Source organism: Leptosomus discolor, chromosome 3 (assembly GCF_034619465.1).
Source record: "Leptosomus discolor isolate bLepDis1 chromosome 3, bLepDis1.hap2, whole genome shotgun sequence".
Classification (NCBI taxonomy): Eukaryota; Metazoa; Chordata; class Aves; order Leptosomiformes; family Leptosomidae; genus Leptosomus; species Leptosomus discolor.
In genome coordinates this window covers 69,194,897-69,212,126 of record NC_141393.1, presented here as the reverse complement: position 1 = coordinate 69,212,126, position 17,230 = coordinate 69,194,897, and the positions used below count along the sequence as shown (strand labels likewise).

General features: G+C 52.0%; 1 protein-coding gene across 2 annotated transcripts in view; it reads right to left on the bottom strand.

The window, feature by feature from the left end:
• CACNA1E (calcium voltage-gated channel subunit alpha1 E) overlaps positions 1-13,467 on the bottom strand; it is a 112,782-nt gene extending 99,315 nt beyond the window's left edge. For both annotated transcript variants that reach the window (XM_086462417.1, XM_086462416.1), the window contains exon 1: positions 13,049-13,467. In XM_086462417.1, coding sequence (XP_086318543.1) covers positions 13,049-13,467 — 419 coding nt within the window. The remainder of the gene's footprint in view (positions 1-13,048) is intronic.
• Positions 13,468-17,230: the final 3,763 nt, after the last annotated feature.

Here is a 17,230-nt window from a genome sequence, read left to right as displayed (position 1 = left end):
GGGGGAGCACCAAGCCCCCCCCGCCGGCGCCGCAGGGACGCGGCCGGGGCGCCCGGGCTGCCGCCGCTCCGGCATTGCCATCTAGCGGCCGCCGTCCCCTCCCTGCAGCCCCCCCCGCCGCTCGCCCCAGACTCCCGCAGCGGGCAACGGGGCTCGGCTTTGCTTCCCCCGCTGCAGTCGAGGGGGGATCCGAGCCGAGCCCCCCCATTTGCCTGCACTGCCCGCGGGGCGCTTTGAAGCAGATGCAAAGCACCCCCCCCCCCCCCCCCCCCCGCGGTTGCTGCATCTCTTCACGCAGCTCCCCTGTCACTGGAGCAGCCTCTAGCTCACTCCAGGCAGCCCAAAACCCACCCATGCATTGCTGGGTACAGGCAATATCGTTAAAAGCATCCTCTGCCGAGCCCCGCGTTGCTCTAAAAGCCGGAGGCTACTCCACCTCTCAGGTACAGCATCCCGCAGGGGACAAGTCCCCTAACGCAGTCCAGGCAGGGTCTGAAGAGGGGAGACAGGCTCTCCTTCTGCGACTGATATTCCCAGGAGCTCTGATGGGCTGCACTCATCTTAGAAAGTGGCTTTTGGCATCCTGGTTTGATTTCGGTTTTTAAATAAGGTTTTAGCTATGCTGAGAGGAAAAAAAAAAAAAAGAAAAAAAAGAAAAAAAAACAGGATCAAATGAGAATCCGCTACGGTGCTCTGGCCAAATTTCAAATTGGGACTGGGTAGCTGTGACTCAGAAGCATGTTAATAACCACGCAGGGATGGAAGGTTTTTTTCCAGGAACAAATTCATTACCTGCCGGATTAGGAAGAGATGTTTTCCCCATTTGCAAAGGGGAAGCCCTGCCAAGCCAAGCACATCCACAGTCAGGAGGCAGAATCCCCAGGCTGGTGCAGCTAACCCATGGACACCTGGGATGTAGGTGGAAAAGATCCAAGCAGCTTCAGGATGGCACCTCCCAAGGAGGATATCGTATCAGTCTCTGCCTGATGGGCACCTGTGCAGATGTTGGCAGCTGTGGCATGGGTCATGAAAATGCTGTTGGCATCTCTCCTGCCAATGAAGCTCCAGGCCAGGCACAACAGCCTCAGCTATACTGCAGAGACTCTGCACTGCCTCACAGCAAGGCAAGTCTCACCCAAGCCAGGGCAAGTGTTTCCTCTCTGCCATCTGCTCACTCTTTTCGATAACAACTTTGCCTGAATCATCATGCTCCCCACGAGTTGCCTGCCCCACCGGGATGTGCCTTTCCCAGCACTAACAACAGAGACGAGCAGCATCTTCTTGCTAAACTGCCTGGACACGTTCCCAACACAGACCCAAAGGGCTGACTTCTCAGGGTCAGCACTGTAATTTATTCACTGAGAAATTAGACGGCTGGAAGACTAGTGAAAGCCAGCAAATTTCACACTGAGCTATAAACTATGCATCCAGATTTAAGCAACTGCCACTACTCCACCAAACTCCTCCTGGTCATTCGGCCGAAGCAGCCACACCAGGTGTCACACAGCAGCAGCAGCAGAAAAGCTTTAAACTGCTTTAAGTTGAAAGTGTAATTTGCTGCATGCTGCCATAAAACATAATCGTATTCACAAATACCGCTGGTTTTAATTACCAAGACCCACGAGTCCAACATCCAATCTTGGCATCTTTAAAATGAACAGGATAACAATCTTGCAAATACCTCTTTCCTGGGACGGAGGAATGACCCTCTGGAAATGGGAATTTTTGTTGCTCTGTCTCCCCCCAACAAGCTCTCACAAGTGGAAGTACAGGCGATGCAGATACAGAAGGAGCAGCAGCATAGCTGCTCTTATCCAGCCTTCCACCCTGCAGCCCCTTCCCAAGACACAAGGTGCAGCACACCTTGCATTCCCACCCCAGAGGTCTCTTCTCCTAACTTCTCTGCAAGTGCTTGCCTTAGGAAATCCAGCCCAGAGAATCTTTGGCCCCATTTTTTAACGCACCTGGCAGTTCTCAGTGAAATGCCACACAAACACAAGTGTAGAACCCAGCTGGGGTTCCCAGCTAGGTACTCAAGGTTCCCAAACCCATGATGTACCACTACACCCCAGCAGGACCCACCAGTCCCCAGATTCTCTAGGGGTGAGATGCTGGAGCTGATTGTGTACATTAGGCACATTTTTTCAGGGAGCTCCGGGTTTTCCTTCAGATTCTGCCCAGAAGCCTCTATCACTTTTCCTCCTCCCCTCACCTCACACATGCAGATGCTTCCCAGTGGCTGATCTGTTGTGACATCCATCTATGCAAGGGAAGGAGACACATGCTAAAGGTGTCTCCGCTAGTCAGGTGGGATGTCAGAACAGGGATCAGGTGTTGTGTATATAATCTGCTTCTTGGGCTCTCCCCAAGAGCTCTTTGATGCAGGCCAGGTGTGCCGAAATGCCAGTGCCGCAGCCCAGTACCAGGTCCTGCTCAGGTGGCCCGAGCCCTGGGGCTCACCACCACCTGCAGTATCCTGGGATCACAAGTACCCCAAACTAAACTCCTCCTGAAGCCACCAAAAGTGCCCAAATGCACCACAGAGACTTGAAGCTGGACATTCCCCCACGCTGCATTGCTGCAGGACTGGAGCAGCTTATACAGCAGAGCTACTGATAAAATAGAAGGATGCTGCATCTAGAATCAAAGGGGGATTAGACAACCAAATTATTGCAGGCTGAAAATGCTGGGAGAGGGTTAAAGGACAGCCAAGAAACCTCTGGTCCTGTGCATTTATGGGGATGCAGCAGGGCTGTGCATATAACCCTGCAAAACCCACAGGAGTTGGTTTTGGTGCTTGGTCTCACTCTGCCACCATGAAGCTCAGTGTCTGCGCTTGTCCACCTCCCCGCAGGCTGCTCAGGTCTTTGTACTCTCCAAAAAGCCCAAACCAAAATCACCAGCCACCTTTGCAGCTGCATATGCCACCAAAAAAGCACAAGGGGTTTGCTGACAGTCCCTGTTCCCCGCAGACCACCACAGCCAAGGGATATGCTGACCGCTTTGCCCCAGTGCTGGCCACGGCGATGCCATGCAGGAGTGAAGCACCCCCTGGCCTGCCACTGATTGCTTTCCTATTTCCTACTGAAACACCCCATGCTGAACATTTACGATGACCACGGTGCTCCTTGGGCTAACTCTCTTCTGCCTTAGGCTGGGAGGCTTCGTGGCTCAGCTGAAGAGGCCTGAAATAATCACCCATTAATAAATTGCCTGGAGTGCCCTGCTGCTTTATTTAGCCTTTCGAGTCAGGCTCTAATTAGCATTCGCAGCCGCATCCCGGCTGCTCCGGGCAGGCACGCAGCAATCCCACCTCCCAGATAACAGCTATCCGCCTGCCCCTGTTTTTCCATCAGATTAAAGTGAATTTCCATCCCTGCTTTCAGCCCCCAAATCCCTCTGCATGACACCTCCCCTCGGCCAAGCCACAGAGCACCCCAGCCCTGCACTAGCCAAGCCGGCAGCAGGTGAGATAGAACTTCTCCATTCTCCTCCATGTCAGATGGGTCCAGTTTTGGGCATTGCACTTCCAGAGAGGCTGACTCAAGAGGATCCAACGGGAAAAAATTAGGGAGATTGGATATTTGCGAATGACTATGCTGAAAGGATCAGGGCTGGGCAGCATCAGTAAGAGGTCAAGAAAAGGAGGGAGGGAAGGAGCACAGACCAGCGGCATGTGCCCCTTCTTGTCACCAAAGCCCTGCAAGTGTGGGGCTGGAGGGGCCAGTTCCTGCCACAGCCAAACACCGAGCTGCCAAGCTTTACGTGTCTATGGGACAAGGAGATTGAGCTCAGAAAAGACATCCCCAGGGCCAGCCATAGACAGTCAACAGAAGCAAGCTTATTTCTAGCCTGCCAAAGGGTCGGAGAGGGACTTTTAAAACCTCTGCACTACCTGAAGCAGAAGAAATCCCTCACTTTCTCCATCAGCATCCTCGTGACCCCTCTGGCACAGCAGCATTAGCTCCTGCCAAAGCCAGCAGGAGATTTTTCTCCTCCTTAGATCTCCTCTTCGCCCCCACAAAAGACAGGTCCATGCCTGAGGACCATCCTGTGCTTTCTCTGATCCTTTGCCTGCCCTGCAAGGCTCAAGTCAGACAAACAGCAACCTCAGTACCAGCGAGCAGGGGGGCGGAGGAGCCTCCTCCCTTTGAGCTGCAGACACCCACAGCAATAAAAAGAAAGCCGGACCAGAAACCCACCAAACTCCGTCCCCAGTCTCATGAAGCCAAACTCACAGGCTCAGCTTTCTCATAAGCAACCTGCTAGCAAACAGGATAAAATTACATTGTCAGGACAAGAGCCAGGAGAAGATTGAGCTGTTGAAAAATTTTTCCGGCAAGTCTGAACTTGTGCTGAGCAGCTGATACTCAAGACAACCAGAGAAGTCCCATCCCTGGCACGCAGCCAGGAAGGAGATGCTGCTTCCATCTCCCAAACCTGTGAAAGAGAAAAGGCCAGAGAGCAAAACCTCTCTCCAAAAGCTACTCAGTGTTGGGAGGTGCGAAAATACTGTCCCCCTCGCTGCAGCAACAGGCAGTCATCAGCTCGACAGCCTCTGTGAAGGCAAACACCCGTCCCCGGGAAAGTGTGGCTGAGAACGATTCCTCAATGGGAAAAAGTTCATTGAAAAAATTTTAGGCTTATTTCCACTCAAGCAAATGCACAGAGAAGAGAGCTACAGCATGTTAGCTACTGTTTTGCTGTCTCATGAGCTGCAGTGGGAAAAAAATGACCCCTATGAAGCTCCTGTGATGACAAAAAAAAAGACTCGTGGTTTGTACCTGAGCTCACAAAGATGACGTGTTTTGTTACGGCACCATCCACCACGGCGGTGTGCTCACAGGAAAGGTGCGTCCCCTCACGCAACCACACGCAGCTGGTTAGCATCATCCCTGAAAGATGAGCCACATCATTGGCTCTTTTGGGTGTGTTTTGGGAAGGACAATGCCATGCTGATCTCCTTTGGTACCGTGGTCCCCCACAGCTAGGGGTAAGCACCAGCACATTTTTCCCAGTTAAAGAGGGACAGCCTTACTGGTGTGCATAGGGCCAGCCCAAAACCAGCCAAGCAACAGAAACAGTGACATGTTTTGGGTGATCCACACATCCGTAACCCTGCACCGAAGGACCGGAGCAGACTTTCACATTGAGCGTGCAAAAGGTAAGTGGAGACAAGAAACACATCTCTCCTCTCTGATTTTCTGAGAAAGATTTCCCAAGGTGGCCATCAAGAGACCAAGACTCACACCTGAAAGCTGCTTTAGTACAACTTCAGGGACCTTCCTAACTTTTCACTTCGATTTTTTCAGCTCTCATGTAACACAAGCAGTTCAAGCCAGGGATTAACGTTTGTCATGCACAAGCACAGCAAACACCTTTTGAACTAGGAAGGTGCACTCAGCTGGCAAGTGCAGAAGAAAAGGCCATAATCCTTCAGAGGCATTTGAACTGAGATTGCATCCCACACATACACGGACTAGAAACTTCACCATCGGTGGCATTCGTTCATGCACGATTAGGTGGAAGTGCCATTTCCATAGTACAGATGAGTCTGTAAGGAGCAAGTCCCTCCAGGCACAGGTTGTGCACTAATCCTCACAGCTGAGTTTTCACCAAACTTTCAAAAAAAACGTTCCCAAGTTTGAAAACTCTGTGATTTGAAATGAAAATGTCATTTTGGGAGCACACAATAAATCACCTGTTTTAAAACACAAAATGTTGACTTAAATGAAAAGTAAGTTACAGTCTGATTAGACTAGATACCTCCTGAGGTCCTTTGCACCCTGAATTATCTTATTACCCTGTCATCTCTTAAATGAGGGTGTGGAGTGTATTACACTTTAGAAACTGTGAATAGAAAATAATTTGAACCACATACACCTGAGAGGCTTAAAAGCACCTCTCCCACAAACATCTCCCGGTCAGCAGACAGCCCCCCATCAGAATCACATAGGGACAGCTGGGGGCTGCCTGGGAAAGGGTAACAGGTTGGATTATTCCAGGGGAGGGAAAAGATGAGGGTGCAAATGAGTACCGAATACCAGAGTTTCATTAGATGCATGCTGCACCGAATCATGCTTGCAGTGCAGACAGATGATATAAAACTAGGACTGATAAAGCAGAGGGTTGTGCTGCCATCCAGAGGGACTTTGATAGCCTGGAGGAACCGACAAAGGAACAGCATGAAATTCAGCTTCATGGGAAATGCCAAGTCCTGCACTTGGGGAAGAACAACCCAGTACACAGTGGCTGGGAAGCAACTTGACAGAGAAAGCCCTGAGGGACCTGGTGGACACCAAGTTGACCATGAGCCAGCAATGTGCTCTTGCAGCAAAGACGACCAACGGCCTCCTGGGCTGCATTAGACAAGGTGTGCCCAGCAGGTCAAGGAGGTGACCCTTCCCCTCTGCTCAGCCCCAGTGAGACACATCCAGAGTGCTGTGCCCCCCAGGTCAGGAGAGACGTGGACTTACTGGAGCAACTCTAACAAAGGTGATTAAAGGAGGAGAGCATCTGCCCTACAGAGAGAGGCTGAGAGCTGGGTCTGCTCAGCCTGGTTGGAAAAGGCTCAGAGCAGATCTTACCAATGCGTATGAATACCTGATGGTGGGGAGTAACGGCAGGGCCAGGCTCTCCTCTTTAGTACCCAGTGACTGGAGAAGAAGCCATGGGCACAAACAGCAATAAAATACTTATACATAGGAATAAACCTTTTGACTGTGAGGGAAACTGAGTATTTGGGACAGGCTGCCCGGAAAGGTTGTGGAGTCTTCATCTTTAGAGATACTCAAAAGCTGCCTGGACACAGTCCAGGTGACCCTGCTTGAGGTTCTTTCCCACCTCACTGCCTCCCAGCAGTTCTGTGCTTCTGAGCTATGGCCAGCCCCAGGCCAAGGGGAAAACTCTGTCTGAAGGCTGGTTCCTGGGAAGCACAACCAGCCTCAGCACGGTGCATGGCTTCTATGCAGCCCCGAGATGTGCTAACAGAGCTTTCTGACACCCGCAGCTGAGACTCCAGTGAGGGAAGCAGGAATGAGGCATGCCAGGATGCAGTGGCAAAACACAAGCTCCTGAGCAGAGGCATCCACCGGGAACCCTCCTTGTCCTCCACATTCAGCAACCAGCTCCCTGGAAGAGTGGCCTCAGCCATGCAGGAAGGCTAGGACCGACCATAACTGCCCACCCTTCCCAGCAGCCCTTGGGAGGTTTTGCAAAGTCACTTGAATTAATTCAGAAAAGGAATTCCGTCAGCGTGCCAGAAACCCAGACTTTGAGGCAATTCAGGGAAAGATGCTGCTATTTCCATGCTGTTGCCAGGATATTCAGTGGAACTCAAGTTCATCCCAGGTCAGAAAACAATCTCCTTCCCATGCATCCAAACCTTGGTCTGCACTGAACAGCAGCAGGGAGAGCATGGGAAGGTCCAGGGCAGATACCTCTGGGAGAGATGCTCCTCTGCTGTTCAAGGCCAAATTACCATAATAAAAGCCATATTTCACCGTCCCCAGGTTTAGCGCACCCATAGCCCTTTCCACCACACCCACATTGCTACTCTTGCAGGGTAAAACATAAGCAGGGAGAGTCATCTTAACTGAGAGACACTTGCTAGGCTTTCAGAGAGGTTAACTGCTTTGCCCTGGGTTGCAGAGGACTTGCATAAGAGACATGGGTGTCCTCCCTGGTACGGGAGCCTGGCTTTGCCCGTCACTGACATCTCAGGGCTTTCGCCCGCAGAGCTCCCACAGCTCCTGCCAGCTGCCTGCACTGCCCCGACCTTCCTGTCCAGCTCCCCCAAGCTCCCGGGCACACAGCAGCAGACATCTGAACAGGAGCCCACAGTGGAGGAGGACGTGGCTAAGTTGCCTCTGACAGCGACCAATGCTGTAGAAGTGCTAGAGGAGGAAAGTCATCTACCTCCTAGGGCAGGGGCAGGGAGGGAGGCATGAGGAGGAGTGATGAGCACTGGACATTGGTGCCAGAACCAAGACCAGGAGGGGATGCCAGGACACCTTCTCCCTCCCTGGCAGCACCTATGGGGGAGCAGGGGCTGCCATTTTGTAGGTCCCTCCCTCCCAAAGCTGATGCTGCAGCCAAGAGCCAGTGCCCTCCTCCAGCCCTTCACCCACAGTCCCATGATGGGGCAGGACAGCACAGAGCAGCCACCCACAGAGCCCACTTGGGTGGGCAGGAGCTGCTGCACAGAGCACGGAGCAGGGCTGCTGCTTACTGCACAGCAGCAACACGCGCTAAATCCAACAAGTCTCCCAAAACTGTGCCGCAGAGCTACCAACATCAGTGACGGCAACTCAGAGCCACCCTGGGACTTGTCCCTTCCCTGCAGATTCAAGGAGGGCCAGGGTGATGGACAGTGGTCCAGCCAGGGCCACACTGCTGCCAAAGCAGCCCCAGCAATGGAGCTGGCAGCCCAGCACACACCAAGGGGGCCCCTTGTCTCAATCAGCACTGAGGGGTGGGGGGGGATTAAAAAAAATAATCTTCATTTGTAATCCGGGATGCAGAGTGTGCACATAACCAGACAGACTGTCAAGTCATAAAAGCTCCTGAGATCCGTTAGCAACACCCTGTGTGCTTTCACAGTTTCTCCCGTTCTCTTACTTCTTCCAATACAACCACACGAAGGCAGAGCTGCAGTAATGCTATGCTCCAGCCCAAAAGGCTCCCCACCATCTGCGTTGCAGGTACGAATCTGAGCAAGCAGCAGAAAGCTCTTCTGTCCTGCCGCTCCACAGGCTCACAGATGGGCTGTGGGGATCATACCATGAGAGTGAGACCTAGCAAACTCATAGCATCAAAGCCATTAACTCTAAGATGCTACAAGACAGGAGATCACTTTTAATGACTCTGTCCTTTAGGAGCACTGTGGGTGGAGTGCATGGCTTCCCACAGGACACTGAATCCTGCCACCCATCACCCAGTCACTACAATGCTGAATTACAGCATCCTATTTCCACACTGTCACCTCCAAACTGCACCAAGACCCAGCTGCTTTCCTCTAGTCTCCTCTGCTCCTTCACTCCCTGCCCAACATCTGGAAATTAGGCTTTTCCACATATCCTTGCTGTAGATATCATTCTAACATGAGCACACAGCGTGCATTCCCTAAATCACACAAGCTAAACTCAACAAATATCCATGTACATGTGGTTTTAAGCCATGCAAGGCAGGTTTGGGTCCTGTCTGCTACAAACTCAGCTTGAGGCTTTTCTGGGATGTTCCCTAGGTGGCTCTGCCTGTCCTTAGCATCAGTTAAGGAAGTGGCTGCTCAGCCTGGAGAAGCCGCAGGAGGTTCCCCAATTGCTTATTTTGACAAGGAGCTTTTCTTTTGAGCTCACTCTCAGCCAGATGTAGCCCAAATGATGCTGCCACATATACGCGGCAAAGACACCGGTGATTCAACCACGATCACGCCATGCAGCAGCAGCACACCATGCCTTGAAGTGCAACGGATGTCTGCGTATACCTCCATCACTGACCCCAACACATGAACAGTTGGATGGAGGGCAGGGCATCAGACCAGGACTCTGGAAAACAGGTTTTCATGTCTGCCTTGGGCTTAGGTCCTTTAGTCAAGAACAAGGTGGGCTGGTACATGCACCTGTCACCATAAAGTTAAGCCTCCCACAGACCCACTGCCCCACACATACTTAGCAAATAGCGTTTTCTGCTCTCTGCCTCAGTTTCCCCATAAAAAAAAAAAAAAAAACCCTGAGGAAAAGAGCATTTTAACCCTCCTATACCTATCCCATCCTATTAAGGAGAAAGCACATTTCACTTGTGGGGTTTTTTCACTGGCAAAAGGCAGCAGAGATGGAGGCTTGATAAGCGTTAGACCTATCGATGCTGACACTGGGACTAAGAAAAAGCCTTCACTTGTCTTCGCTCACTGCAACCCAGCACAAGAGCAGCTGCACACAAACATCTGGCTGCACACCAGGAATGCTGCATCTGCAAAGACAAAGCTGCTCCAGAGGAGCAGATGTCTGATGTGGCAGACGAGAGACGCATGCAGCACTTGCTTCCCATGCCCACCCCACACCACCCAGTCATGGCTGCCAAACAGGAGCCCGAGGGGACCTCCAGCAGCTACCCAGCCTCTCCCAGAGCCTGGACCAAGGTGGCAGATGCTCAGCAGCACCTCATCAGAAACACGTGTTGGAGTTAACTCATGCAAGACAGTGCTCAGAGCACAATGTTTAACTCAAAACCCCTCAGAAGCCTTATGAAGGAGGTGCAGACCTCTCTGAACCACCCTGGCTTAACTCCTCAGGTTTTGGCAACAAGGGTGGGGGGGGAAAATAAGTTATTCTGGGCCTGCCGTGACCACACGGGCAAGCCAGCCACCCCCCTGCGTCTGCCACAGCTCAAAGCTGAGCAGAAAAGCTATTTTCCAGGTTCCCCATGTTCCATCTAATGCCCACCACCATGATGGAGCTATGGGAAAATACAACCCCACTGCTCACCAGCCTAGATAGACAGAGCCAGACCTCCCAGGCAAAAGCCCCTAGGGCAATTCAAAGCATGCAAGATGGGCTCTTCTAAAAATTAAATCACAGGGAAATTGCATTATTACTAATAAAATTGTAGATAAGGAAGCATATGGGGGAGAAAAAGCAGTCTAGTCCCAAGGAGCATCCACAGCCCTGGGGTACCAGCTCTGCACACTAGCCTTGTCTTTAGCAAAGTTTTTAGGGAAACATCACTGGTTTATGAGTCTGATTTTAAAGCAGGAGCCTCTAGCACATGATTTTTGCAGGCTGATTGGGTATCAGGGCACCTAACTCTGGTAGAGGCACAGATCCAGCCCTTTGGGGCTCAGCCTACTGTGCCAAGATCACCGGCTCCCCAGGAAGGGACCTGGCAAGAGACAGGCAGGGGGGCTCTCTGGGCCTTGGTGGGCCATGAGGTCTGTGAAGCCCAAGGGCTGCCATCAGTGCCAGAGCCTGGCATCTCCTTGGCAGCAGGGGCTTCTGCAAAGCACCAGCATCTCCACCTCCTGTGGCATGGCTACTGGGCTGAGGGCTTGAGCATCTGCAAGGAGAGAGCCCCATGGCCAGACCCCAACAGCAACAAGCCCTGGTTGGTAAAGGGAGGGCAGCCCATCCCAAATCTCAGGGATGCCTACCTTCGACACGACTTCCCATGCATACCCACAAAACCATTGTAAAGCAGGCTGAAATGCCAAAACCAAGGATCCAAGAGCTGGGAAGTGCAAAGTCTGGATCCCACCAGCCTGGGGAAACACCTGATTAAACAGGTTGGGATGGCAGCAGTGGCATGGCCATCTACATATTCCCATTACGTTAGAAACATTAGGCTCTGTGTTTGAGTTACAGCTAGATGGAGCAGCCGAGGGCGGCGAAAGGGGCACATCCTGTGCGGTACAAGCAGCAAGGGCTCTGGCTTCATCTCCCTGCCACAAAATAGAGCTGTAGTCTTCCAGACACTTAATTAGCAAGCAGCCGTTCTAGGAACTCGCTCCGCCAGCCGACAGTTAACGAGGCTGTCCCTCTGCTTCCTGCCCCGCCATGATTTATTCATCTGGCATCCCCGGTGGGTCGCAAAAGATAACAAGGCACCAAGCACTTGCTGAGCCCATATGTCAATTTATTTCGCCTCTGCGGGGCTTCCTGAGTCATCGGCCAGGAGGTTCCCTGGGCACAAAGGGATGAGCACTGAGCAGAAAGGGCCAGGGAGAGCCTGCCTCGCTGATGGGCTGCCCTCCAAAAAAAGGCAGGAGCAGCCCCAGCATTATCATAAATAATTTTATCATGCACAGCATCCCAAAGAAATCCTACCAGCTTCAAATGAGCTGAGCGTTGACCGGGATCTCACCAAAGCAATATGCCACATCTAATTAATACAGGGGCTCCCACCTCCTTCAAGTGTTTTATAATACATTCATTATTCCCCAAATAAAGCGCCAGAAGCTGCTCCAGACCCGCAATACTGGAGCAGGGTGTTCTGCAGCAGCTTATTCCAGGCAATTTTGCTGAGTAGACACAAGAGGGGGAACCTTGTAATTTAAATGCAGGATTGAAGTGCGTGGCTGCAGCCTTGGTTGCGCAGTGAGTGCCGGTTAAGGGAGAATAATCTGGGAGCTAGGGTTTTCTCACAGCACCAAGGCAAACTATGGGAAGGAGTTAATTAAAGGAAAATAATAAGTAAAATCAGTGTGTTCTAGCTCTGCCAAGCAGTTCTCTTTCCCCAAGTTCATTAACATCTGCAGCTTGCTCTGATTCAGGGGGACTTGGCCACTTCGGATTAAATGCAAATCCCCCGCAACAGGGCTCAAGCCACAGTAAAAGCAGAAGACAGTGACCTCAAATGCATCCAAAAGCCCTGCTGCAACCAAGGCAAACTGTCTTGAGGACTTCCAAGTTTCCTCTATATCCCAGTAACCGCTCCACAATTTGGGGAACCCCCTCATGCATATAGTCCCCTTTACACTGTTCCCATCAGATGCAACCCTCCAGCTCAGAGTCGAGAGAAGCATCTCCAACTGCTTCTGCTGACACCCACTCACCTCCCATACCCAGCACACTGCTCTCTCATGCACACATCCCACACACTCACTCCTTCGGACAAATACCGTGGTCCTGCCGGCTCAGACCAGCCCAAGCCCTGCAGGACCTGCGGGATGTGCTGAGCCCCAGGGCAGGACAGGTGCTGCATGAGGTCCCAGCTGCAGGAGGCAGGACCACACATCCCATCAGTTTTAAGAGCATAGGGAGAGAAGAGGATCCAGAAGAGGTTTGCGGTGGTTGGGAGTGAAGAAAAAAAAAAATTTAAATCTCATTCCCTATATCTAAAGTTGTTTCCTTCCTCCCTGGAAAACAAAAGTGACGGGGAAAAGCAGCCCAGCTCAGGAGTGCCAGGAGATCGAGCACAGCTGCTGTTGGCTGCTCCACGGGTGTGACAAGGATATGACACCCTCCCCAGTCCCCCCTGCCAGCCCCACAGAGGACGGGGAATGCTCCCACTCCCCCCGGCTGCCCACCTGGGCTGGGGGCTCTCCGGTACTTACTCCCACTCCTTCCTCCGCGCCTGCGGCGTGCTCTGCATCTTGTGTGCCTCGTGCGCCTTGATAATGTCTCTCTGCTCGATCAGCCCACCCCGCCGGCGCTTGATAATGTCCGGGCTCACAGGGACGTACTGGCCGAGCCCCAGGTCAAAGGTGCTGCCCATCTCCGTGCCGGCATCGGCATCCCGGGACCGGGGCTGGTAGAGGGCATCAAAGCTGGCAGCGCGCGAGACCAGGGCCTCGGCCAGGCTCTCGGGCTCCAGCAGGTTGCAGGACTGGGTGGTTTGCATCAGGCCGAGCCGATGCTTGCGCCACGTCTCCTCCTCGGGCAGGGCCAGGACGTAGCGGTGGGAGGCAGCATCCAACTCAACCCCCCTGCCCGGCGCTGGGGCGCTGACGGTGCACGTGCCGAATCCCAGCATCTTTGGTGCTGTTGTAGCTCATCACTCTGAAGGGGCACAAGACAGAGAGTGGAGGCTCAGGGCTTTGCTCCATTTGCCCCCCAATTCCCTCCCTTCCTTCCTTCCATGCCAACTGAAAGTCCCATTTCTCCTCGGTGTGCTGGGCCAGACCCTCTCAAACCAGGCACAGGGCTCACAACACTGGACCCTCAAGGCTAGGGGAAGGGGTAGCGCCTCCTGCCTTACTGCCGTCCTCCTCCTTCCCAGTCTGGGCACCCCTGTACCTCTCTGAACCCATAGCCAGCCCTCCCTGAGGTCCCCAGAGCACCACAGCTCCACACAGCTCGACCACAACATAAGCCACCATACTGTCTTGCAGGTGGGAAAAGAGGGGACTTGGTAGACCTGGATCAAACCACCCCTGCGCTGCTTTTGCTTTTTTTTTTTTTCTTGATCTATGGGTTTGTTGGGTTTTTTTGCTTTTGCATGAGGTTGGGAAGAATAAAAGGGTCTGGCACGGCACAGCTCAGCTGGGAACACAACCTGTAACCCACAGCACAGCTCTCCCCATCCAGCCCAGCAGGCAGCCATGCATTCACCAAAAAGCCAGCCGTACTTGGCTGCCCACAGCAGGCAGGGCCATGTGAGATGTGAGCGGCATGCACACCGACAGATGGTGCAGTGCCCTCACATGCTGCTTCTAGGTGGGCGCAGCGCTGGAGCATCCCTGGCCAGAGCATCCATGTCCCCACTCCAGCCCCCGGCTCATGGGATGAGGGCCAGGCAGCCTGGCAGAGACAGGCAGCATCTTAGGATGCTGGATGTAGAAATATCAGCACGGCTTTGACTTGGGAGCTGCACATCGGAGTGAAAGGTGCAGGAATGCTGCGAGAAACACCACTCTGAGCAACGTTCCTCGGCTAAGCAAAATAGATGATGCTCTATAGACAGAAGATGCTTGTGTCTGAGAATACACCTGTAGCCTTGCCATGGTGAAACGCTTTATTCTCATGTTGGAGAAGCTCCGTTCAGCATGTTATTGATGGGGGAAGGGCTTCGCTCCGGCAGTCCCTGAAATTTCCCCTCCCACCAGCACTTGCCCATGATGGAGGTGAAAGAGGGGAGGAGAGAAGAGTAAGGCAGCATACACTTCTCACCATGGCTGTCACCCCCTTCCCAACTACATCCCTGACATGGGGGGAAACCACTCAGCGAGGGAAAGGAGGATTTAAGCCCCTCAAAATATGGCAATAATACAGCACGTTGGGCACATCAGTCATCTTAACCCCTTCCCAGGGCATCATTTAGAGAAAAGACACCTGAACTCCTCCTCCACAGCAAACAGAGAGGCAAGAGCTGCCGAGCACAGCAGTCAAGAGAAAAGCTGGGAAATCACCCCACAAAGAGCAAAAATAAATTAAATATAGAAAGAAAAAATCAAGAGTAGCCAAGGGGACAAAACAGAGCATAGGTCCCCATGCTAGCCAAAATAAGCCTGACATCCCCACACAGCTAGGGAAGCATCCCATCTCCTTCGGGTCTGTGGTGCTGCACTGCAAATATCAAGTGTCTAAAATCACCCCCAAATTTAAGCCTGCCTGGCCCAAGGGATACTCACCCCTTGGCAAACTCTCCAGAAAGAAAAAGGCAACTGCCAGTAAAAGCCTTGGCAAATTAATTAGTACACTGATAAGAAGAGTTTGGCTGCTCCCACTGAAAGCTATAAACAGACTCTTCACTACTTTGCTTACCCATGCAACTTATTTTTTTTAAGGTATTAATTACTTACTTTTTCAATCCAGTCCTGGATACCGTTACGATTTCTCATTTCCCTAACATATGCCTTTCCTTCTCATATTGCTCCGCTCGTTTTCAACCCTCCTCTGCTAAAGTTTAACTCCTCATCCAGCCATGCCACGTTTTCTTTGGGGGTTTGGGATGCCTTTTTTGTTTTGTATTTTGGGGTTTTGTTTGGGTTTTTTTCTGTTTTGTGTTTTCGGAGGCGGGTGTTGTTCTTTTCTGTTCTGTTTTTGAACAACCATTCTGCAGCTCTGTTTCTTCCCCGAGCATTTCCTTGGGGGAGGACAGGAGTCTTTCTTGCATACCAAGCACAAGCACTCCAGGTTTCAGCCATGGCATGGCTGCAGCAGAGCCACAAGGACAATTAGCTAAGAGCAAACAAGGACACATCTCGAGGGCAGGTCCAGCATCCACGAGGACACCAGCTCTCCTGATGCCTACCAATGCATCTCTCACCAGGCTTGCTCCAGGGACGCTGGTGACTCCCAGGCTTGGAGACAAATGAAAAAGCTCAAGCAGAGCCCTCAAACGAAACACGGAGAAAGTTAGAGGAAATAAATAGAAATAATTAGCTCTGCCTCCGCCTAAGCAAACAGGGCTCATGCTGCCAGTAGAACAAGCCACATTCCCTCCAGAGAAGTGACAAGCAGAGAAGGGAGGATGCCAGAACATTTTGTTAAGGAAAGCCGATGAGGCTACGTGCTAACGAGGGTGCTTGCGGGATGCCACGCGCCACATATGAAGCATCTGACCAGGGCATCTGCCTGTCTTCTAGCCTTTGGTCCCCGTCTTACACCAAAAACAAACCTGCTTTATTTTTAAACAAAATCTGAATTAGTGGGAAAAACACCCCATTTGCTCATGTAATTCAGCTTCTGCTGTTTAAACACCAGCCCTTGTCTCCCACAAAAGGGAAATCTATGGTAAGCCACGATGTGGCTGGTTTTGAAAACAGGGAGTTACTTTCTGATCCCATCGATGGAAACCTACAGATCGGTATGTGCCTGGAACAGACTGTAGCTGGAGCCAGGACCACGGAGCCGACCAGCAGGCCTACCTCCACGCTGGGTTTACTTAATAACATACAGCTCAGGTGCATATCAGTGCCTCTGAATCCTTCCAGCTGCAAATCAGCCTTTGCATGGGAATAAACTCAGGTTTGCCACACAGCTCCCTGTTAACAGCTGGGCAGAAGGTGGCTTTGCATCTCTGTTAATGACAACTAATAATTTTAAAATAGCAAAAAACCCAGTGTGTCCACCTATCTGCCCCCACCACAGTACCACACATGGTTTCCCACAGGTGACTGGCTGATGCTCGCTGTCCATATCCCAGGCTGCACAGCTGAGATGTGGCAAGAGAGCGGCAGAGCCACCCATGGCTTCAGGCAGCCCCTGTTGCCCCCAGTCACCCAACTGCACCAAAAGCAGAGGGCATCACTGCACAGAAGCAGCACATTTGGCTGTGTTTGATACAGAAGAGCTGAGGAACAGCTGCTGCTGTGACACATAGCAGGTTTTCAATACCAGAAAATGAAGTTTCTAAAGGCTCTTTATCTCCCAAATTTCAGTCTAAAAGTAATAAAAGCCAGGAAATTTACTGTTTGCTCCTGAAGCAGAGAAGTCATCTAGATAAAACCACTGCCAAAGGGCACTAGGAGCAGCCAAACTGAATTAGTGTGGCTATTCAGCTGCAAGAACAGTGGCACTTGTGCTTTCCCCTGCACAGTGGCTGGGAGCAGTACGGTGCTCGCAGCACAACCCAGGGGACATTTGACATGTGACAATGCACAGCTGGAGCTCACCCCATCTAGTGGGGATCTCATTAGAGAGATCACACCCAGCATCCATCCATCCCCTCCCATGCTGAGATTGCCATAGCCAAACAGGGTCAGCACAGTGAGTATCGTACTGTCATGGCCTGTACATCAATATGGGCTGAAACAGGACACAACCCAGGGCATCATCCTACTCCACAAACACCA